We start from the raw sequence: 23,228 nt of genomic DNA, 5'->3' as shown, positions 1-23,228 counted from the left end.
TTTTATGGACTAAATTTATCACAAATATTTTGTATGCAATTTCTTATTAACTCAGTTTTATGTTCCAGAGATTTGAGTTCTAATAATTACAAAGAAATCAAAGCAGACGTCTTCAAGAAACTGTCCAGCTTAAAATATCTGTAAGTTGATAAAGTCATTTTAACGGATTTCACAGACGATGTAGTTCTAAATCTGTAACATCTTGCCAAAGATATGTTTTATTGTTTGTGGATCTGTGTGAGTAAGTGTGTCCCCGTTTATTCGGTATGGGATGTATGGGAGCGTGATAATCCAGGAGAATCTTTTAGTGCAGGCATGTGTATGTTTCTGTCTATTTGTAAAATCTGTAGAAAATGTGGGGGTTTTTTTTTTTGTATGTTAATATCTGTGAATGTGAATGAGGACTTGTTCCCGCGATTTGAAAAAGTATCAGTTTGTGACAATTGTGGGGTAACTTTTGAGCAAACAGTTTTATGTATACATATATACATACATACATACATACATACACACACACACACACACACACACACACACACACACACACACACACACACACACACACACATATTTGATTAACAAATTCAAAAAGGGATAAAACTCTTTTACAAGAATTTTATCAAGAAACCAATGTGTAAAAAAATTTCCCTTATATATATATATATATATATATATATATATATATATATATATTATATTATATTATATTATATTATATTATATTATATTTATTTATTTTCTCTTAGTTAATAATTAACTCGGACAAAATAAATTGGTTAATAGATACCGGGGTAGCAAAGATCACAAAATGATCACAAAATATTCGGTTAAAATGTCTTGCGGTTAAGCTGGTTCCCATCCATTTCCCTGAAGAGAAGATTACATCCTTATCAACATCACCTATTCCTATGGAAGTTATAATTTGTAATCTTCGAAATATATGTTGGAAATAAAAGAATTCAGTTAACATATGCGTTTTTCTCCATTTACTAAATTTATATATATCATCGTTAATCATCACTATACACCATATACACTTCTCTTCCGTCGCCAATTCCTATTCACCACCACAAAGTCCACTATCAACACTACCACCACCATTATCCTTATATTCCACCTCCTCCCCTTCATCATCATCATCATCGTTATTATCATCATCATCGTTATCATCATTATCATAAACATCATCAACGCCATGAACTTTATGGGATTAATAACCATCGTATTCTACTTTCTATCGCTTCCATCCACTAATTACTTGTCAAAAATATGTTCTATACAATTTCTTATGTTACAGATACATGCAATCTAATGAGATCAAGGAAATCAAATCAGACGCCTTCCAGAGTCTCTCCAGTTTACAATACCTGTAAGTTGAATCAGTCTTTTTTATAGGATTTCATTGACGATAAAATTCTAAATCTCTAATATCTTCCCAGCTTTCATTTTAAGCTCCCTCACTCGACATCCCGAAGATGTGTTTTATTGTTTGTGGATCTGTGTGTGTGAGTATGTGCTCGTTTGTTAGTCAAGCGATTTATGAGAGCGTGAGAGTGCAGGGGAATCATTTGGTGTATGTATGTGTATGTTTCTGTCCATGTGTAAAATCTGTGTCTGTGTATTTTTACATGATTATGTCTATCAAGGTGAGTGAAAGCCTGTTCCTTGCTTTGATGAGTGTGTGACAATTAAGGAGAAAATTTAGAGTGAACGGGTCTATATACATACACACACAAACACACACACACACATACACACACACACACATATATTTGTTGATGAGAGTTGAAACCTGGTCTGGTTTTCACACTTGCTATTATAGTATTCAAACATTAAAAGATATTTTTGCAATGCTCATTAAATTCATTTACCGCTTTCATACGTCCGTCGTAATCACCAGATTTCTAAATGTATTTAACTGGCAGTTGAATTCTTCACGACTACAGTACACCCTAGAATGAGTGAATGCGCCAATTGAACTATATGGACATTACAAAATATATTTAATGTTCCATTGCTCCTTCTACTCATTTGTCTTCTGTTTTAAACGTTGTTGTTGTTGTTTCTCTTTTCTCTATCTCCTACTGCAACCCGCTCCCTCACTTCTATCTCTTCCTTATCGTTTTCTTTCTTCTACATCCTTCAAAATTTTCATCACGCTTTTTTTTTCAATTTCTTTATGCCGTTGTCTCAAGTTTCACATAATTTTTTCTGAACATGTTTTATATTTTTAATTCTTCATGATTAATCTCATCCTATTCATCCTCAACATAATCAATATAATCAACCTCACAAATATTTGCACAATCTTACATCACCGTCAAAACAATAAAACAATATTCATCTATCTATTCATCATTATCTCCGCAAGAAACACCACCAGCATCACAGTCATCATCGAAATCATTGTCAGCATCACTGTAATTCTCCTCATCGACTTCATTATCACAAATATCACCCTCACCATCATCAGCAATAGCAATATTATCTTTATCAGCATTACCACCATCCTCCTGTCCTGCGTCTCATCTCCATATTCATCATTACCAGCACCACCACCTCCATTCTCCTCTTACTACACCTCATTATTATCGTCACCATTATCTACTTTGCTTTTCCTTCCCCCAAATATTCGTTTAACGATAATATTTTGTTATACAACTCTTCCATAATTTCTATAATCAAATAATATTTTACGTTACAGTTATTTGCAAAATAATAAAATCGAAACAATTGAAGTAACAGCTTTCCATGACCTGACCGGTTTGCGGTTAATGTAAGTTTGATACATTTTCTTGATAATATTTCATTGTGAATGTTCTACAAAATCTTTAAAATCTCCCCATTCTTTTCTTGCTCCCTACATTCGAATGTCTGTGAATGTCTGTGAATGTCTGTAAGTATGTGTGTCTGGTGTGTCTGTGAATCTGAATATGTGTTGGCATGTATAACATTTCGTGTTCCATCCAAACCTGACAGTTCTTCTAATCCACTCCAGCTCTTCTTCCTCTACTACTACTACTACTACTACTACTACTACTACTACTACTACTACTACTACTACTACTACTACTAATAATAATAATAATAATAATTTTCTTATGGTTTCTTAAATATTCTCTAGAACAACACTATGTACAAATCGAAATATATGGTACCCTAGGCATAATACCTACATGAACTTCTAGTTGTCTCTTGAGGTCTCTGGGTGAGACTTGGATCCAACCTTTATAAATGCAAAGCAAAAGTCAAACATAAAATAATGATGATAATATTTACTGGGGTAAATACTGGGCTAAACTAAATGCAAAAGAAATAGACAAAGAAAAATCCCAGCAATGGTTGAGAAGCTCAAGACTCAAAGCAGAGACTGAAGGATTTTTAATTGCTGCACAAGACCAAAGTCTCCCCACCAGAAATTACCAAAAACATATAATGAAAAGAAACATAACAAGTAACTGTAGAATATGTGGAGATGGACAAGAAACAATAAATCATATTATCTCTGGCTGCCCAGTCCTGGCTAAGAAGGAATATATTCACAGACACGACAGAGCTGGGACCTATATACACTGGAAGCTATGCCAACACTATGGAATAACAACAGAAAAAAGATGGTATAAACACACGCCAGAAAAGGTCACAGAAAACGAGAAAGCAACCATATTCTGGGATATGCCAATACACACAGATAGAGAAATTAAGGCCAATAGACCAGATATAGTTGTCAAAGATCATGAAGAAAAAAAATGCTTTCTAATTGATGTATCAATACCAGCAGATGACAACGTTTCCCTAAAAGAAATGGAGAAACTTTCAAAATACAAAGACCTGGAAATAGAGGTAACTCGAATGTGGAATCTAAAAACAGAAACAATTCCTATCATAGTAGGTGCCTTAGGTATAATAAAAAAATATTCAGACAAATACATAACAAAAACACCAGGACTTACAAATATATATAACATACAGAAAATTGCACTACTGGGCACTGCACACATCCTACGCAAAACACTTTCAATACAGTAACCATAAGATTATCACAACAAACCACAGCACATACCCAAGGCGCACAGAGCTGCGCTCGGTAGTGAAGTGAAAGCACGTTATAAAAATATGACTACTGAATAATAATAATAATAATAATAATTCTACGCAAAACACTTTCAATACAGTAACCATAAGAGCATCACAGCAAACCACAGCACATACCCAAGGCGCACAGAGCTGCGCTCGGTAGTGAAGTGAAAGCACGTTATAAAAATAAAACTACTGAACAATAATAATAATAATAATAATAATAATAATAATAATTATTATTATTATTATTATTATTTTCGCCTTCTTTTCTGTCTTGTTTCTTCTTTCTCTCCATTTTTTCTCGTTATTCGTCTTTGTATCTTTTCTCATTCTTTTTGCTGTTCTCCTGCGGCTTCTTCCTCTGCTCCTTCTTTTTCTTTTTCATATTCTTCTTTTCTTTCCTCTTCTGCTTCTTCTTCTTCCTCTTTTTCTCCTTCCCTTTTCTTCATCTGCTCCTCCCCATCCACCACTTCCTTCGTCGTTCTCCTTCTTCTTCTTCGCACACTTCACTTTCCTGCTTCTGGTTCTTGTACTTGTTGTTTTTGTTTTCTGTTGTTTTTTTGTTGTTCTTTAATTCATTAATTTTCTACTCTCCTTCTCCTCCTCCTCCTCCTCCTCCTCCTCCTCTACGTTTTCGTATATTTCTTCATTCACTTTTTGTATTTCATTTACGTTTTTGTCATCTATTTCTTCTTCTTCTTCTTCTTTTCTACATATCTTCTTCTTCTTCTTCTTCTTCTTCTTCTTCTTCTTCTTCTTCTTCTTCTTCTTCTTCTTCTTCTTCTTCTTCTTCTTCTTCTTCTTCTTCTTCTTCTTCTTCTTCTCCTTCTTCTTCTTCTACATATATCTTCTTCCCTTCTTCCTTTTGTGCGTGCCCTTGATTTTTTTTCTCATCATTTCTCTCTAGTTTCCCTTTTCTCTATCATTCGCTCGATTCTCTATTCATCTAAATCTTATGCTATGTAAATCGAAGCCAAATCTGCTTACAAAAATGTCTACCTCCTCGTCCATGTCCTCATCACCGTCACACTTCTCATTTTCATTGCCATCTTTCTCAATCATAAACTTCCTCAAGTTCGCCTTCATCTTCAACATCATACATTACCACACTATACCGCCACCAGATACAGAATTTTCAACACTATCATCATCATAGCCAACATTGACATCTCCAGCAATATCATCATAATCAACATGATAATCAGGATCACCATAGACATTCTCACCCAAATCATTTCCAGAGTAATCAACATTAACAACATCACCCCATCATCAGCATCATAACATCTTCGTCATCATCGCTACACAGCATATACACTTTTCTTTTGTTTACAGTTCGTATTCATCACTACCAACACTACCACCACAACATCCACTATCAACTCTACCACCACCATTATCCCTCTACTCCGTTTCCTCCTCCTCATCATCATTATCATTACCATTATGAACATCATCAGCAGCAGCATGAGTTTTATGGAACTAATCCTGATTGTGATCTACGTTCTATCTTTCCCATCATCTAATTGTTTGTCACAAAAATGTTCTATGTAATTTCTTATTAACTCAATTTTATGTTCCAGATCCTTGAGTGATAATAATATAAGAGAAATCAAAGCAGACGTCTTCCGAAATCTGTCCAATTTAACAAAACTGTAAGTTGAATGAATCTTTTTTATAGGATTTCATTGACAATATATTTCTAAATCGGTAATATCTTGCCATCCTTCATTTTAAGCTCCCCACCATCGTGTTTCCAAATATGTGCCTTCTTTTTGGGGAATCTATGTGTTTGGGTGTGCGTTCAGTTATGAAATATGAGATGAATGAGGGCGTGCTATTTCAGCGGAATCATTTAGTGCATGAATATGTATGTTTCCGTCTATGTGTAAAATCACTATCTGTCTAACGTGTGCACTATTTGTATGTTAATGTCTGTGAGAAGTGAGTGAAGACCTCTTTCCCCTTTTCTTTATCTTCTACTGCACCCGACTCCAACCCTTCTGTCTCTTCATTATCTGCTTTTTTCTCTCCTACACCCTTCAATCTTTTCATCGAGCTCTTTTTTCACTTTATTCAGTTGCCTCGACTTTCACATAATCTTTCGACCTATTGTTTTATATTTTCAATTCTTCATGATCAGTTTCATCATATTCATCCTCAACATCATCAATATTATCAACCTCACAGACATCTGCACAATCTACATGACCGTCGAAACTATCGTTATCGATCTATACATCATCATCTTCAACAGAAACGTCACCAGCAGCACAATCATCAAAATCATCGTCAGCATCACCGTAGTTCTCCTCATCAACATCACTATTACAAATATCACCTTCATCATAATCGCTATTAATAATATGACCTTCATCAAAGCGGCGAGCAAGCAGCATCCTTAGCACGCCAGGCGAAATGCTTAGCGGTATTTTGCCCGTCGTTACGTTCTCAGTTCAATTTCCACCGAGTTCGACTTCACCTTTCATCCTTTCGAGACGTAACATTTGAGTACTGGGGTCGATGTAATAGTCTACCTGCCTTCCCCAAATTTCAGGTCTTGTGCTTATAATAAGAAGGAATATTTTCTTCATCAACATTACCATCAACCTCCTATCTTTCGTCTTATCACCATATTCATCATTACCAGCACCACCACCTCCATTCTCCTCTTACTCCTCCTCCTTATTACCATCACCATTATCTACTTTGTTTTTTCTTCCACCAAATATTCGTTTAACGATAACATTTTATGTTATACAACTCTTCTATACTTTCTCTTATCAAATAATATTTTTTGTTACAGATATTTACAAAATAACAATATCGAAAAAATTGATGAAACAGCCTTCCATGACCTGAGCAAATTGCAAACACTGTGAGTTGGATAAAGCTTGTTGATAATATTTCACAGACAATGTTCTACTAAATCTTTAAATCTCCCCATTCTTTTTCGATCTAGGTCCTTGTCCCTCGCTACATTCTCACGGTCTTTTGATAGAAATGTGTGATTGATTGTGTCTAAATATGTATCCGTGTGCGAATCTGAATATATATTGGCGTGTAAAACATTTCCTTTCCACCCAACTACTATCATCCTTCTACTGCAGGTCCTCCTTCACATCATCATAATTATCATCATCATGATGAATATCATCACCAGCGCCATGAACTTTATGGAATTAATCATCATCATATTCTACTTTCCATCGCTTCCATCTTCTAATGATCGAGAGCAAATTTTGTCACAAATATGTTCCATGCAATTTCTTATTGACTCCGTTTTCTGTTCCAGATACTTGGGTTCTAATAACATCGTTGAACTCAAAGAAGACATCTTCCGGAATCTCCCCAGTTTAATATATCTGTAAGTTGAGTAAGATATTTTATAGGATTTCATTAACGATATATTTCTAAATCTGTAATATCTTGACATCCTTCATTTTAGATTCCCTCACCACTCTTTTCAATGATGTTTTTATCTGTGAAATATTATTGTTTGTGGATCTGTGTGCATCGGAGTGTGTCCATTTATTAGACATGCGATGTATGGGTGCGTGATAGTTCAGGGAAATCATTTAGTGCATGCTTTTCGAAAATTTGTCTCTGCCAAAAGTGAATGTTTTATATGTCGATGTCTATGAATATGAGTGATGATTTGTTCCTTGGATTTGAAATAGAAGAAGATGTGATGTGATGTGATGGCATTTTCATTGTCATCTTTCTCAATCATAACCGTCGTTAATTTCATCATTGTCTTTTCATCATCACCATTATACATTAACACACAATACCACCATTAGATGCAGAATCTTCAACACTATGGTCATCATCGCCAAGATTAACATCTCAACGAATATCATTATAACCATTATCATATTCAGCATCACCATGGACATGTTAACCACCTTCATTATCAGAATACTCAACATTAACATCGACCCCATCATCAGCATCATCACATCTTCGTCATCATCAATACACACACCCTATACTCTTCTCTCCGATGTCCACTTCATATTCATCACTGCCAACGCCACAATGTCCACTATCAACTCTACCACCCCCATATTCCTTTTACTCCTCCTCCTCCTCCTCCTCCTCCTCCTCCTCCTCCTCCTCCTCCTCCTCCTCCTCCTCCTCCTCCTCCTCCTCCTCCTCATCATCATCATTATCATCATCGTTATCATGAACATCATCATCAGCGCCATGAACTTTATAGAATTAATGGTCATCGTATTCTACTTTCCATCGCTTCTATCATCTTATTGTTTAGACTAAATTTTGTCACAAATATGTTCCATGCAATTTCTTGTTAACTCCGTTTTATGTTCCAGAGTTTTGAGTGTTAATAGCATCGTAGAAATCAAAGAAGATACCTTCCGAGATCTCTCCAGTGTACAATATGTGTAAGTTGAATAAGTCTTCTTGAAACGATTTCATTTGCAACATATTTCTAAATCTTTAATATCTTGCTATCCTTCATTTTAAGCTACCTCACTCGTTATTCCAAGGATGTGTTTTATTGTCTGAAAATCTGGATGTCTGAGTATGTTCTCATTTATTAGATATGGGATGTATAAGAGCGTGATAGATTAGGGGATTCCTTTAGTGCATGCATGTGTATGTTCTTATCTATTTGTAAAATCTGTCCGTATTGAAACTGTATCTTTTTGTATGTTAATGTCTGTAAATGTAATTGAGGGCATATATATATATATATATATATATATATATATATATATATATATATATATATATATATATATATATATATATATATATATATATATATATATATATATATATGGGAGAAAGAGAGTCTGCCGAATGTCGACCCAACAGAGGGACCAGCTATCCGAATTGAGAGTACCTTGGTAGATAAAACAATTAAGAGTATGAAGACAGGGAAAGCCCCCGACCCATCAGGGATCACCGCAGAGATACTTAAAATATCTGGTGGTGTCGACCATAACCTAGTCTTCTTCTTCTCCCTCCCCTCCTTCTGCTCCTTCTTCTCACCCTCGTCTTCCTTCTTATCAATCTTTTCTACCTTTCCTTCTGCTCATATATATTTTTTTTCTTTATTTTTTTTCCTTTTCCTCTTTCATTTTCCTTTCATTTCTGTTAATTCTGCTACATATTTTCCTTCTGCTTTATTATCGTCATCTTATTCTTCATTTTCTACTCATTCTTCTAATTTTTAGTTTATTTTAGGTTTCATACAATATCATAGGCTTCTACATTTCGCATTCCGGCTCCTCTCTGACCTGTTAATCTTTCACTTCTTGTTGATGTGTATCTTCTTGTCACCTTCCTTTTTCTCTTCCTTCTCTTTGGTTTCCTTCTACTCCAACCCCACCCGCCCTTCTACGATTTTTTCAGTCTCCTTTTCTCTTCCATTTATTTCATCTTCTTTTTCCAAATTTTAAACTTTTTCTAATCTAATTTCTATCATATCACGTTTCTCTTCAATTCTGTTTGTTCCTTTTTTCATCAAGAATCAGCTCCTTACAAATTCTATTCCACTCAATTATTTTTGACAGGAATTTGGGTGATAATAATCTCAAAGAAATCAAAGTAAACGCATTCCGAAGTCTATCCAGATTAACAAAACTGTAAGTTAAATATTTTTTTTATATTACTTCAATGACGATATATTGCTAAATATGTAATGAGTCCCCATATTTCATTTTAATCTGCCTCACCCGCCTTTACTAATTTTAACACTTTCTGTCCAAAGTGAGTGTTACTGAGAGTGCGATAATTGAGGGAAATCGCATAATGCAGGCATGCAACTGTAACTGGCCGAAATTGTAATGACAATCTGGATACTTGACTGATGAAAGAAGGCCACCAATGAACTATGCTTTTTCCTGTCCTTCTAAATTTGTTTTTAACACTATTTTATAGTTCTTCAGAAAACACTTCACGCATCTTACATTATATTTTAAAAACATTCCCTCATAATAACATTCTACAATAATCCTCTATACGTAACCTTATCAACTAACATTTTATATTACAGACATTTGAATGGAAATAAAATCGACAAAATTCAAGTAGGAACTTTTGATGAGCTTCCCAGTTTAAAATATCTGTAAGTTGGCTAAGTCTTGTTGAAAATATTTCATTGAGAATATATTACTAAGTATTTAATATTTCCCTCTTTTGTATTGCGTGCCGACCTTGCTTCTCTTTACATTCTCAATCTCCTCAGATAGAAATCTGTGATTGTTTGTGAATGCCTGTAATAAGAGTGTCTGTGAGTGTGTCTGAATATAAATGCATTGGTATGTATAGCATTTTGTTTATGTACGTGAATATATATATATCTCTGTGTGTCTCTGTCTGTGTCTCTCTGTGTCTTTTTTATAAGCGAATCTCTAAGAGTGTATCTATTTGTGTTTCTATTTCTATCTATATATGATTTACTGCGTTTATCTCTAGAACAACGTTGTTTACCATCCATGACTCTACCTAGTAATTGCATATTCTAGAAGTACATTATTAATATGAATGTATTTTAGACTTCTTTTCCACCTCCTCGATTTTTCTCGCGTTTGACTTGTCCATTTTCTACTTTCTTTCACGTATTCCTCCTCCCACTACTACTATTCTCCTTCTTAAACTTATTCTTCTTATTTTCCTGCTTCTATTTCGTCTTCTTAATTTTCTACACTCCCTTGTTCTATTTTGTCTTTTTTCTTCCCTTTTTTTTTTTTTTTGCTTTTCTTGCTTTTGCATATTATTTTTCATCTTTTTTTCATATTCTTCTTGCTTCTGTTACTCCACCCTTTTCTCCTACTCCTCCTTCTCCTTATTTTTTCTTCTTATTATTTTTCTCCCTCTTCTTTCTTTTGCATTTCCTCCCTCTTCCGTCTTCTCCCCCTCCTCCCCCTCCTCCGCCGTCTTCTTCTTCTTAATCATCATCTCCATCTTTTCTGTCTTTTCTCCTGCACCTATTTATTTCCCATCTTTAATTTTCTTCCTTTAATCCTTTCATAATCTTTCAGTTCTATTAATTCTACAACTTGTTTTAATTCTGCTTCATTATCGCCATCTTATAATTTTATTTCACACAATTATTTATGACAGGAATTTGCGTGGTAATAATATCAAAGAAATCAAATTAGAAACATTCCGAAATCTTTCCACTTTAACAGAACTGTGAGTTGAATAATACTATTTTTATATTACTTCATTGACGATATATTACTAAATATGCATGCATATATATGTATGTGTGTGTGTCTGTGTCTGTGACTCTCTGTGTGTATGCATGTATGAAGGGGTGTCTCCCTTTGTGTATGGATGAGTGTATGCGAGTGTTTCAATATCTGTGCGTATTTCGGACGGTGTATCATGTACCGTGTTACCTCTCGATCACCGCTCATTGCACTTCCCCTTCAGCTCCTCTACCGCCTCCTCCTGCGTCTACAAAAACTAAGCAATAGCTGAAAAAACAGCAGGTTATACTACTACTACTACTACTACCACGTAAACATCATCATCATCAGCAGCAGCAGTAGTATTAGTAGTTGTAGTAGTAGTAGTGTTGTTGTTGCTACATTTGGTGGACATCTGCTCTGCGCTGAAATGGAATTTGACCACCGATCACAGATTTGGGAAGGGCTGTGTCCGTTGTGATATCCCTTCTTTGGAAAGTATGAGGGAATGTGTGAGTGTCGGGGGTTTTGCGAGTGTGTGTGGGTTTGTCTGGGTGCGTGTGGGTCTGTGTGATTGTGCGATTTCGTCTGTATAAGATTATCTGTGTATATTAGTATTAAAGCCTGTCTCTTCTTTGATTTTGTCTTCTTTGTCTACTCTTCCTTGTCTGATTTTACTACATCAAAATTTCTTCATTTTTTTCATCTACTTTCTTATTCACCTTGTTCTTCTTTGTCGTCACGTTCTGTGTATTCTTCTTCTTCTTAATATTGTCATCATCATTTTCATCTACTTTCTTTCTTCTACATCAATTGTTTATCAATATTTTCCAGTTTATGAGAAAACACTTCTCAGCATCTTACATTCTATTTTATGAACATTTCACTGATAATAATGTTTTACAATAACATTTCTCTCTACGATATCATATCAACATTTTATGTTACAGATATTTGAATGAAAATAATATCGAGAACATTCAAGTAGGAACTTTCGATGATATTCCCGGGTTAAAGTACCTGTAAGTTGAATAAGTCTTGTGGATAATATTTCACTGGCAATATATTATTATTTAATATCTTCCCATTTTGTATCGCATGCCGACCTTGTTTCTCTTTTCCTTCACTTATTCTTCCTTCTGCTACTACTTCTTCCTTCTACTTGCAATCCTGCTATTTACTCTACGTCTGTTTCATTATTGTCATCTTATTCTTTATTTTCTACGCATCCTACTTACTTTTAACTTCTTTCACATCTAATCCCATTTCATCGTCTTTTACATTTCACATTCACGTTTCCAACCGACTTGTCAATCACTTACTTCTTCTTTCTGCTCTTGTTCTGTCTGTTTCTTTTCCTGAGCCTTCTTCTCTTTCTTCTCCTTCAACTCCAACCCCACCTTCCCTTCTACGTCTTTTCACTCTTCTTTTTATTCTTCTCATTTTCATTCACCATCTCTTTCCAAGCTTCACACTTTTTTTCAGTCTGTCGTCTCAAATTTCATTCAGATCACGTTTCTCCTGAATTCTTTTCGTTTCTTCATCAACAATCAGCTCGTTACAAATTCTACTTACCTCAATTTTATTTCACAGGTATTTGAGTGGAAATTCGATAAAAGAAATCAAGGTAGAAACATTCCGAAATCTTTCCAGTTTAACATTTCTGTAAGTCGGATAATACTTTTTTATATTACTTCATTGACGATATATTGCTAAATATGAAATGAGTTCCCATCCTTCATTTTAATCTACCTCATTCGCCTTTACCTATTCTAACAGTTTCTGACCAAAGTGAATATTACTGAGAGTGTGATAAATGAGGGCAAGCACATATTGCATGCATATATATATATATATATATATATATATATATATATATATATATATATATATATATATATTTTTCAGTTCGTCGTCTCATATTTTGTAGTTTTCTTCTTCTTCTCGTTTCTGTTTTATCGACAATCTCATTTTTTCATGATCGCCACCACCAACATTACCATCATTATAATCATCCGCACTAACTTCAACACCCGTAACTTTACCCTCATCAACATATTCATTATCATCGTCAACAGAAACAGCACCACGTTCACAGTCGTAATCCAAATCATTATCATCGTCACTATAATTATCGTCATCAGCATCGTTATCACGAACTTTATCTCCATCATCAGCAACAATATTATCTTCCTCAACACTACCACCATCCTCCTTCCCACAGCCTCTTCCTTATACTCACCAACACCACCACGGCCAACTTTATCATCACCCTTCTCCTCCGCATCTTCATTCCCACAATATTAATATCATCTCCATTCTCATCTACATTCCTTCTCCTCCTCCAAGTAATTGTTTAGCCATAATATTTCACATTTAATCAAAAAACAGTTCAAGACATTTTCTAATCATCCAAATTTTATTCTATAGTCATTTCGGTGATAATAATATTATACAGTAATACTCCTCTCTACGTAATCATATCCACTAATATTTTTATGTTACAGATATTTGAATGAAAATGATATCGAGAAAATTCAAGTTGGAACTTTCGATGATCTGCTCAGTTTAAGATATCTGTAAGTTGGATGAGTTTTAGTCATAATGTTTCCTTGACAATATATTACTGAATATTTGATATTTTCCCATTTTGTACCGCGTGCCGTCCATGCTTCTTTTTACATTTTCAATCTCCTTAGAAATATGTGATTGTGAATGTCTGTAAATATGAGCGTCTGTGAGTGTGTCTGAATATAAATGTGCATTGGCATGTACAACATTTTCTGTATGGACGTGAATACATATATGCATGTGTCTTTTTGTATGAGCCAATCGATAGGGGTGTATCGATTTGTTTGTATTTCCATCTGTATGATATTTACTGTGTTTATCTCTCAATCAACGCTGATTACCATCCAAATTCTCCCTTGTAATTACATATTTAAGAGTTCGTTATTAATGTTTTTATATCTTCCAGCATTTATCAATTTTCCTTCTTCTTCTCCTACTTCTTCCTTTTCTTCTTCTCCTCCCTTTCGTCCTTCTCCTACTTCTTCTTCGTCTGTTCAATTAAATTTGTCGTATTATTCAGCACAAATTTTGGCTTTCAAGGTTTTTCCACAAACTGTAACATTACTTACCATTTTGCCCCCAAAATGCGATGATATTTTTCTTGGAATACCACGTTAAATTTTCGAAGTTTCCTTTAATCAAGGCTTCCCTATTTTCTCCATGTATTTGCATTAATTATCGTAATATCATTGCTCGTATGCTAACTGAGAGCCAAATTATTCATTTTTATGGAAAAAAATTTCTTTTCTGAGATTCAACTCGGATTTCTGTTCACAATACAGTCTTGCCAGAATTTCCTTCGTTCGACCATTTTTGTTTCGCTCTACAATGTGAGCTTTTTGTCCGATTTTTCCAGTCAAAACATTTTAGACTTTAAAACGGACAGTCTGCATCTCTTGTATGGATTCAGTCTTGACAGTTTTTTTTTATCTTATCTGTTACAGGTCTTTTATCTTATACGTTACGCATGAATATGAGAGCAATCTTTTCAATTTTATCTGCATCGTGTCTTAAATTTACAATCCTCTGCCATTCTTCTGCTATTGCCTGTAGTTTTTTTGCTTGTTGTTGTTCTTCTTCTTCTCTCTGTTTCTTTTCCTCCTTTCTTTGTTCCCCTACTCCACCCGGATCTCCTCTTCTAGCATTTTTCTATCTTCTTTATATTCTTCTCTTCTACCTTCAGCATCTTCATCCAAATTTTAAGCTTTTTGTCTTCTTTTTACTGAATTCGTTTTCTTCATCAGTAATGTGTTCCTTACAAATTCTACTTAACTCAATTTCATTTGACAGGAATTTGAGTTTTAATGATATCAAAGAAATGAAAGGAGAAGTATTCCAGAATCTTTCCAGTTTAACAACTCTGTAAGTTGAATCAGTCTTGTTTATAGTATTTCAATGACGACAAATGTTTTGATATGTAAAGTCTTTCCATACTTCATTTTCATCACCCTCAAATGCCTTTTTCTCTACTATAAATCTCTGTCGAAAATGTGTTATTGAGAGTGTGACAATTGACTGCAAATATGTAGTGCAGGCATATATATATATATATATATATATATATATATATATACAAATATATATTCAGGACAAGCGAGTAAGAATACAGGTCGCCACTACCATTATCCCCAATATCGTCATCCAATTCATCATCATCGTAATCTATTCTCTATCTTTTCCATCATCTAATCGTTTAGACATGATATTGTCTCGACATCATATTTAATATTCTGTTACAAATCTGATCCATACAAGTCCTTAACATCATTTTATTTTACAGGTTTTTAAGTGGAAATAATCTGAAGGAAATCAAAGGAGAAACATTCCAATATCTTTCTAAGTTAACAACTCTGTAAGTTTAATAATTCATGTTAATTGTATTTCATTGACGATATATTTCTAAATGTATAAGGATTCCCATATTTCATTTCAAACTCACTCGCCCATCCTTCCCTATACTATCACAAACACACACTCGCACTTCTTCTCTATTTATATATCTCTCTCTCTCTCTTTCCCTCTCTCTCTTTCTCTCTCTCTCTCTCTCTCTCTCTCTCTCTCTCTGCTTCTGTCTCTTTCCCTCCTCCTGTCTCTTTCCAATGGTGTGTGTAAATTGTTGGAGAGTGACTGTGAATGTGAGTGTGGACCCATTTCTAAGTTTGGATATATGCAAGTTTGATACTTTAGGGAAAATATTTTGTGGACGCATGTGCTCATATGTATATGAAGCTTTTGAACAAACTCAAGCATTCCCTGAAACATGCTTTTGCTTTTCTCAGACAAGAAAAATTTCTGCTAGGGTCAGGTGGTTAATACACAGAAAAACCGTTGACTTGCCGTGTCCCTAAATCATGTATTGTGAGTGATAAAAATAAAATATCCAGTCAACATCATGGTGTTTGGAGTGATCGCTGGTGATGGCAACGTTATGCCTCCAGTCATCTTCCCACACAGCTTCAGACTCCACACGGAAGCCTACATCAAGTGCCTGGAGGTGGTAGTGTTGCCCTGGTTGAAGAGAGTCTGCTGGAAGAATCTATATCTTGCAACAGAACTTTGCACCATGCCACACATGCAGGACAACTCTGTTATGGCTGTCACGCAATATCTGCAACCACATCACAACCACAGCCGCCATCGTCCTTATTAATGTCTTCGTCTTTCACATCATCACTGTTATCATTTTTGCATCAGTTTTATATTTATCTACCATCAACATCGTCAGCTTCAACATTATCCTCTTCATCAACGTCATCTATTACCATTAAACATCACGATCAGAGGCACAATCTTCAACGCCATTCCCATCATCGCCAGCAGAAACAGCACCACCAACATCATTATCCACAATATCATACTTATCATCACACTAAACGTGCTAATTAGCAAAATTAGCAGGATAATCATCGTTAACAACATCACACCGCGTTATCGGGATCATAACATCAGCGTCATCAAAAACTGCCATCATATTTTCATGCGTTGCACTTCATCATCCTCACAGCTACCACCACAAACACCACCAACACAAGCACCACCACCACAAACACCACCACCACAAACACCACCACCATTATCCCCATCATCGTTGTCCAATTCATCATCATAGTAATCTACTCTGCAGCTCTTCTGTATTCCAGTTGTTTAGACATGATATTTACTATTGTGTCACGAACCTGATCCATATAAGTTCTTAACTAACGTTTCTTTTGCAGGTATTTGGATGGTAATGATATGAAGGAAATCAATGGAGAATCATTCCAATATCTTTCAGGCTTAAAAACTCTGTAAGTTGAATAATTTGTGATTATTGTATTTCAATGAAGATATATTTCTAAATACGTAATGATCCCCATGTTTCATTTTAAACTCCCTCACTCGTCCTTCCCTATGCTATAACTTTCTCTCTCTCTCTCTCTCTCTCTCTCTCTCTCTCTCTCTCTCTCTCTCTCTCTCTCTCTCTCTACTTTATCTTCCTTCATTTTTGTTCTTTTTTATTTTCTTCTACTACTTTTTAATTTTATTTTTCTCCTCTTTCTCCTACTTCTTCCTCTGACTCCTCTCATGTTCGTTCTTCTCATCCTCCTTATATCAGTTTATATTCCTTACCTTACATCTAATTTTCTTCGCCGTAGTATTTAATATTTTATCACAAATCTTTTCTATTTGTTTGTTATAAACTGCATTTTACGTTACAGGTATCTACATAACAATAACATCACGTATATTCAACGTGGTACCTTCGAAAATCTTCCGAATTTAGACAGATTGTGAGTGGGGTCACTTTTTATCGTACAATTTAATTCACCATATATCTTCTTCTTCTTCTTCTTCCTCCTCCTCCTCTTCTTCTTCTCCTCTTTTCGTCTTCTTCTTCCTCTTCTTCTCCTTCTCCTTCTCCTTATCCTTCTTCTTCTTTTTCTTCTTTTCCTTCTTCTTCTTCTCCTTCTTTTTCTACTTCTCATTCTCCTTCTCCTCCTCCTTCTTCTTCTTTTTCTTGTTCTTGTTCCTTCTTCATAAGCTTCTTTATCTTTTACAGCGTCTTCTTTTCCTTCTTCTTCGTCTTCGTCCTTTACTTCATCTTCTATTTCTTCTTTAATTGTTGTTTTTCTTCTTCCTCTTTCACTTCCTCTTTCACTTCCTCTTTCACTTCCTCTACTCCTTGTTCTTTTCTTCTTCTTCTGTTACTACTACTACCTTTCCTTCTACGCTTATTTATTTCCATTCTTTCCCTTATTTCTTTTATCTTTGACTTATTGTAATTCTGCTACGTATTTTTCTTCTGTTTCCTTATCCTCATCTTATCCTTCGTTTTCCACTTACCCTTCTTTTGGAGTTTCTTTCAGATTTCACCCTACTTCATCCGCTTTTTTTCTGCATTGCCGTTTCCCATTATCTCTTATACCACTTGTTCTTTATTGTTGTTGTTCTCTCTCTGTGTTCTCTTTTTTTCTCTTCCTTCTTATCTTCGTCCTCCTTCTACTTCACACTGTTCTGCCTTTCTGCCTCCTTTCCGTCTTCTTTTTATTCTTCTCCTCTTCCTTCACTATCTGTTATCATATATTAAACATTTTTCCTTCCATTATTTACATTATTTACATTTGACGGATATTTGTCCGTCCTCATCTTGTTTGTTGTTAACACAACGTTTCGGCTGATATACCCTCCAGCCTTCGTCAGGTGTCTTGGGGATTAATAATAGTAATAATAATAATAATATAATAATAGTAACATCGTTAGGAATGAGAACCCAGGTTCGAAATTGCCCCAAGACACCTGACGAAGGCTGGAGGGTATATCAGCCGAAACGTTGTGTTAACAATAAACAAGATGAGGACAAATATCCGTCAAATGTAAATAATGTAAATAATTCCTCATCTCTTAAATATAAAACTGTATTTTTCCTTCCGTCGACTCAAATTTCATCCCCATCATGTTTTTCTTGCTCTCTTTTATATTTTATTTTCTATTGATACTCTCATCTTATTCATCTTCACCGTCCTCGACATTACCATCTTCATAGTCTTCTGTACAAGCTTTAACACCCTTACCTTTATCGTCATCAATATATTATCATCGTCAACAGAAACAGCACCAGCTTCACAGTCGTCATCAAAATCATCAGCATCATCACTATAAATGTCCTCAACAAAATCATCATCATCAGCAGCAACATTATCTTCATTAACACTACTACCATACTCCTGTCCTCAGCATCTTCCTCACATTCATCCATACCACCACTATCACCTCCAACACTATCCTCCTCCTTTTCAATCTCAATATTATCATCATCATTATCCTCATCTCCTTTCCTTCTCTACCGAGTAAATTTTTAGCCATTATATTTTACATCTTATCATAAGACACTTCTATGCATTTTCTAATCACTAAACATTTAACTTTATAGACATTTCGATGTTAATATTATTTTACTATAAAAAACTTCGCGTTATTTTATCAACTAACATTTTATATTACAGATATTTGAATGAAAATAATATCGAGAAAATTCAAATAGGATCCTTGGATGATCTGCGCAGTTTAAGATTTCTGTAAGTTGGATAAATCTTGTTGATGTCGCATTAAATGTGAATGTTATGTAAAACCCACACAACAAAGTCTTCTTGATGTTTTGTAATTCTTATCGCTTATCATCTTCCATCTTTTGTTACTCGGATATCACAGAAGACTCTTTTCCCTTAGGATATCTAAATTAGGCTAATTATTCCTATCGTAACTACAGACAGAAAAATCATAGAGAAATAAACAACTTTGCAGTAAACAAAAGCTTTTATTCGCTTAGTTTAGACAGTATATTAAGAGGAGAAAACAGACTTATTAACTTGTGCGTGTTTTAACTAATATAATATTTGTTTCATTCTTTCAGATATTTGCAGAACAACCGAATACAAAACTCTGAAAATGGCGCGTTCTTATTCCTTCCCCGTATTTATTCCATGTATGTACAACAAATCTTCCTTTATTGGAAAGCCAAAAGTCTCTGTATTCACATAAAAAGATGCCATCAAACTAAACTCATAAAAAAGAATCATCAAATTAAATTCATAAAAAAGACGTCATCAAATTAAATTCATGAAAAAAATGTCATCAAACTTAACTCATAAAAAGATGCCATTACTTCTATACTCTTTCTGGAATTACATTATCCTTGTTTCTTGTCAAATACAAGAGACGATACTCTATATCTCTAAAGCACATTCACTTAAAGTTCTGTTTATAATTGCAGTGACCTCAGAAACAATACAAATATGATGTGTGGATGTCATCTGTCAGCCTTGGTAAATTATGTGAACTCAACGTTCAGCAGGACTGTGAAGGTCCTGGGCGAGTGTCAGGCAGATCCAGGCAATAACCAAAACAAATTAATACCTATAATGGAATACTCGCAATGTGAAAGTTAGTAAAATCTTCCTTGTTTTTGTTGTTATTTTATTATTATTACTGACAGTACAATCGTTGAGAGGCCGGATAAAACACCTAGCGACATTTCATCCATTACGGTCTGAGTTCAATTTACGTCCTTGTCGACTCTACTTTTCATCCTCTTGGGGTGGATAAAAAGTATCAGTTGAGCCCTGCGGTTGGTGTAATGGATTGCTATTCTCTCCCAAAATTTCAGGCTCTGTGGTTTATTACCATAAAGAAAACTCCAGTATATTCTTTTCTGCTCACATTATAATGTCTTACCAACAGATATCAACAAATAAGCCATTTACCATCCACACTTTTTGCGTATCCCTCACCATACACATTTATAAACGTATATACACATATACTATCACATACGCCCTCACACACACGTTTGCTCTGAAGCATTTAGACGGAGAGTCAATTGTACCATACAAATATGCATCGGTGCACACAAATACACAAACGCTAGAGCATACACACGCATGAACGCGCATACGCACACACTCTCACTCTCTCTCTGTCTCACTTCCACACTCTCACGTACATTCACATTCACATAACTATATAAATACGTATATATATCACCAAAACCTTCAGAGACCGACAGACTTAAAGCTCAATTAAAGTAGAGAATGGATATCATTGAAGATGTTGCGTTGGGGACGAGAGGACCATGACTGACTGATTCATGAATTGAATGATGAATCAAGCAATCGATTTGTTAATTGGTTTAATTGCTAATCAATTAAACGAATAATAAATAAGTGCGACTATTTTGGCATACCGACCCTCCTAAAATACAACAAATTCCTCAACATCCTCAAAAGCGATGTTTGCATAAACATTAAACTTGTTACCTTCGATTTGATTTTCGTGCTTACCCTCACCATTGCTCAAGCCGAAACTTGCCTTGAATGAAATTCCAGACCCTTGCAATATTGCCCATTTACAGTTGAGTGGACTCAAAGCGAAAGCACCAGGACTATTGGTTCGGGTGTTTCACTCACGATCGCAATATCTTGGTTTCGATTGCCAGACAGGCGTTTTGTTCTCCAGTGCAAAACATTTCCTTCCACGTTGGTCCGATCCATTTTACTGTGTATCGATCATAGACAGATAAGTTTTGCGGAGACAAGTGCTACCAGCTGAAAATCGTAACATGCTTCTTTAGTCTCCATTGATAACTAAATTTCAATATGTCACATGTATTGATTCCAACATTATCACTTTTACATTTACTTTAAAACACAAAGTAATTATTTTTTCTTATTCTTATACATTACATATTTGGTTCCTAAATATGAATATTTTATTGTATTGTATAGGTTACTCGTTATTTGAACAGAATTTGCAGTGTCAAACATGTTCAGGGTTGATGTGCAATGAATCAGAAGTGACAAACTGTACAGGCGATGAGGTAAATTGAAATGTTCCTTTCTTCCTTTTTGTTTTAATATGCTCATAACCCTCACCCAAAGCCGGTATGGCCAAGTATCTTGCATTTGTAACATGCATTTGCTAATTGTTTTCAGTGCCTATATAGTCGCAAGCAGATACACACATCCACTCGATTTTTGACTTAGCAGATCAACAAAGATTACACATTTGAAGGGAGAGAAAGATGACCGGCAATAGGCTGGTTACAGTTTCAGCTGAGTAGACTGGAGCAGCGTAAAAGTAAGTGCCTTGTTCAAGAACACAAGGTTCCACTCGTTCCAGGAATGGAGCTCACGAACTTAAGTGTGGCTTCTTCCTTTCTCCTTCCCCAACAAACTTGGCTGTGCTTAGAGTGGTATGTATGAAGTACTTGTCCTGAGTCAAGCTGGAAGCAAGTTCCGCTGTTCAACGTGCTCAACAAGATTATTAGTGGTAGCAGCCAGCAGGATCAAGATCTCTGAACTGCACACACTCATTCCCAATTTTGGTGACCTTGAGATATTCATATCGCATAGTATTTTCTATTTGAACGATTGTGTAACAGAATTATCCTGGAAATCCTTAAATTTCAAAGTACAGGCAGTTTCTGGATGTTGCACAAAGTCTGTCTGAAAGTAACAGCTGCCTCCTGTGAAGTGGGTGTCCTCAGGCAATTGGTTGTGTGTGTCATAACAGGTATAGGACGGTTCAATTTCTCCTGACCTCTGGGACCTTTCTTATGGATGTCCCGATCTTTACTATTATTATTATTATTATTATTATTATTATTATTATTATTATCATTATTGTTATTACTATTACTGTTGTTATTGTTTTTATTGGCTTGTATCGTTCCAAGAAATGATTATTCCATGTTTTCTTGGAGTTTATAAATTCTTATGCCGTCAGCAACATACAATTTTCGGTGGTAAAAATAAAATTTCTAAAAGAAATAGGGACATTCAAAAGTTGGCTTTGATCTAATGCTAGAACGTCAGTCATGTTTAAAGGAGATTTGGTATCGATACTTTCTATCCAAGGGGCTTTTTAAAAACAATATTTATATGCTATTGTTTATAGCTTATCTACTTCAAGATCCAACGTTCCAGAAAGAATATTAATAATGTTTTCATGGTCCAATGATTCCTCTAGATCTAGGTTACTTTTCACTTCAAATTTTATGTGATTGTTTTCATTTCAGGGTTATAAAACGTGCCTAAAGAAGGGAAACAGTTTTTTGTATCCATTTATGCATATTCTAGTTATTGCCATGACTTGAATGTCTAAGTGCGGCCATTTATTTTGATTATCGTCTGTTACGAAGGGTACCGGTGTGTTCATTTCTGTTGTTGCTGGTGATTGCAATCGTGGCTGTTCGTACATTTTGCACAGAGAATTCAATGTACTTTCCCCCGAGCAAGAAGTTCTGACCGAATTATACAGAATTATAATTATTTGTCATTTCCTCTCAAAGCGTGTCTGTGTGCGTGCGTGTGTATACATGTGTGTGCGTGTGCGCGCAATCGCGTCTTTATGTGCGTTATTGACACGTGATAT

General features: G+C 35.1%; 1 protein-coding gene across 7 annotated transcripts in view; it reads left to right on the top strand.

Moving 5' to 3' along the window:
- Positions 1 to 23,228, top strand: part of LOC106876183 (uncharacterized) — a 138,535-nt gene that overhangs the window by 97,609 nt on the left and 17,698 nt on the right. For 5 of the 7 annotated variants that reach the window (XR_016238912.1, XM_089344901.1, XM_089344897.1 and 2 more), the window contains 21 exons: positions 69 to 140; positions 1,298 to 1,369; positions 2,705 to 2,776; positions 5,664 to 5,735; positions 6,887 to 6,958; positions 7,376 to 7,447; positions 8,418 to 8,489; positions 9,627 to 9,698; positions 10,109 to 10,180; positions 11,179 to 11,250; positions 12,200 to 12,271; positions 12,843 to 12,914; positions 13,757 to 13,828; positions 15,111 to 15,182; positions 15,601 to 15,672; positions 17,036 to 17,107; positions 17,519 to 17,590; positions 19,304 to 19,375; positions 19,711 to 19,782; positions 20,071 to 20,240; positions 21,581 to 21,672. Coding sequence is in view for 6 of the 7 variants with exons in the window: in XM_089344901.1 (XP_089201027.1) it covers positions 69 to 140; positions 1,298 to 1,369; positions 2,705 to 2,776; positions 5,664 to 5,735; positions 6,887 to 6,958; positions 7,376 to 7,447; positions 8,418 to 8,489; positions 9,627 to 9,698; positions 10,109 to 10,180; positions 11,179 to 11,250; positions 12,200 to 12,271; positions 12,843 to 12,914; positions 13,757 to 13,828; positions 15,111 to 15,182; positions 15,601 to 15,672; positions 17,036 to 17,107; positions 17,519 to 17,590; positions 19,304 to 19,375; positions 19,711 to 19,782; positions 20,071 to 20,240; positions 21,581 to 21,672 (1,630 nt within the window). In the remaining variant the exon portion in view is untranslated. The remainder of the gene's footprint in view (positions 1 to 68; positions 141 to 1,297; positions 1,370 to 2,704; positions 2,777 to 5,663; positions 5,736 to 6,886; positions 6,959 to 7,375; positions 7,448 to 8,417; positions 8,490 to 9,626; positions 9,699 to 10,108; positions 10,181 to 11,178; positions 11,251 to 12,199; positions 12,272 to 12,842; positions 12,915 to 13,756; positions 13,829 to 15,110; positions 15,183 to 15,600; positions 15,673 to 17,035; positions 17,108 to 17,518; positions 17,591 to 19,303; positions 19,376 to 19,710; positions 19,783 to 20,070; positions 20,241 to 21,580; positions 21,673 to 23,228) is intronic. The other 2 variants (XM_089344899.1, XM_089344900.1) reach the window with 2 other exon arrangements.

Source organism: Octopus bimaculoides, chromosome 29 (assembly GCF_046866305.1).
Source record: "Octopus bimaculoides isolate indiv1 chromosome 29, ASM4686630v1, whole genome shotgun sequence".
In the NCBI taxonomy this organism is placed as follows: domain Eukaryota; kingdom Metazoa; phylum Mollusca; class Cephalopoda; order Octopoda; family Octopodidae; genus Octopus; species Octopus bimaculoides.
The sequence above is the reverse complement of the archived record's forward strand: the minus strand, read 5'-3'. Positions and strand labels throughout refer to the sequence as shown.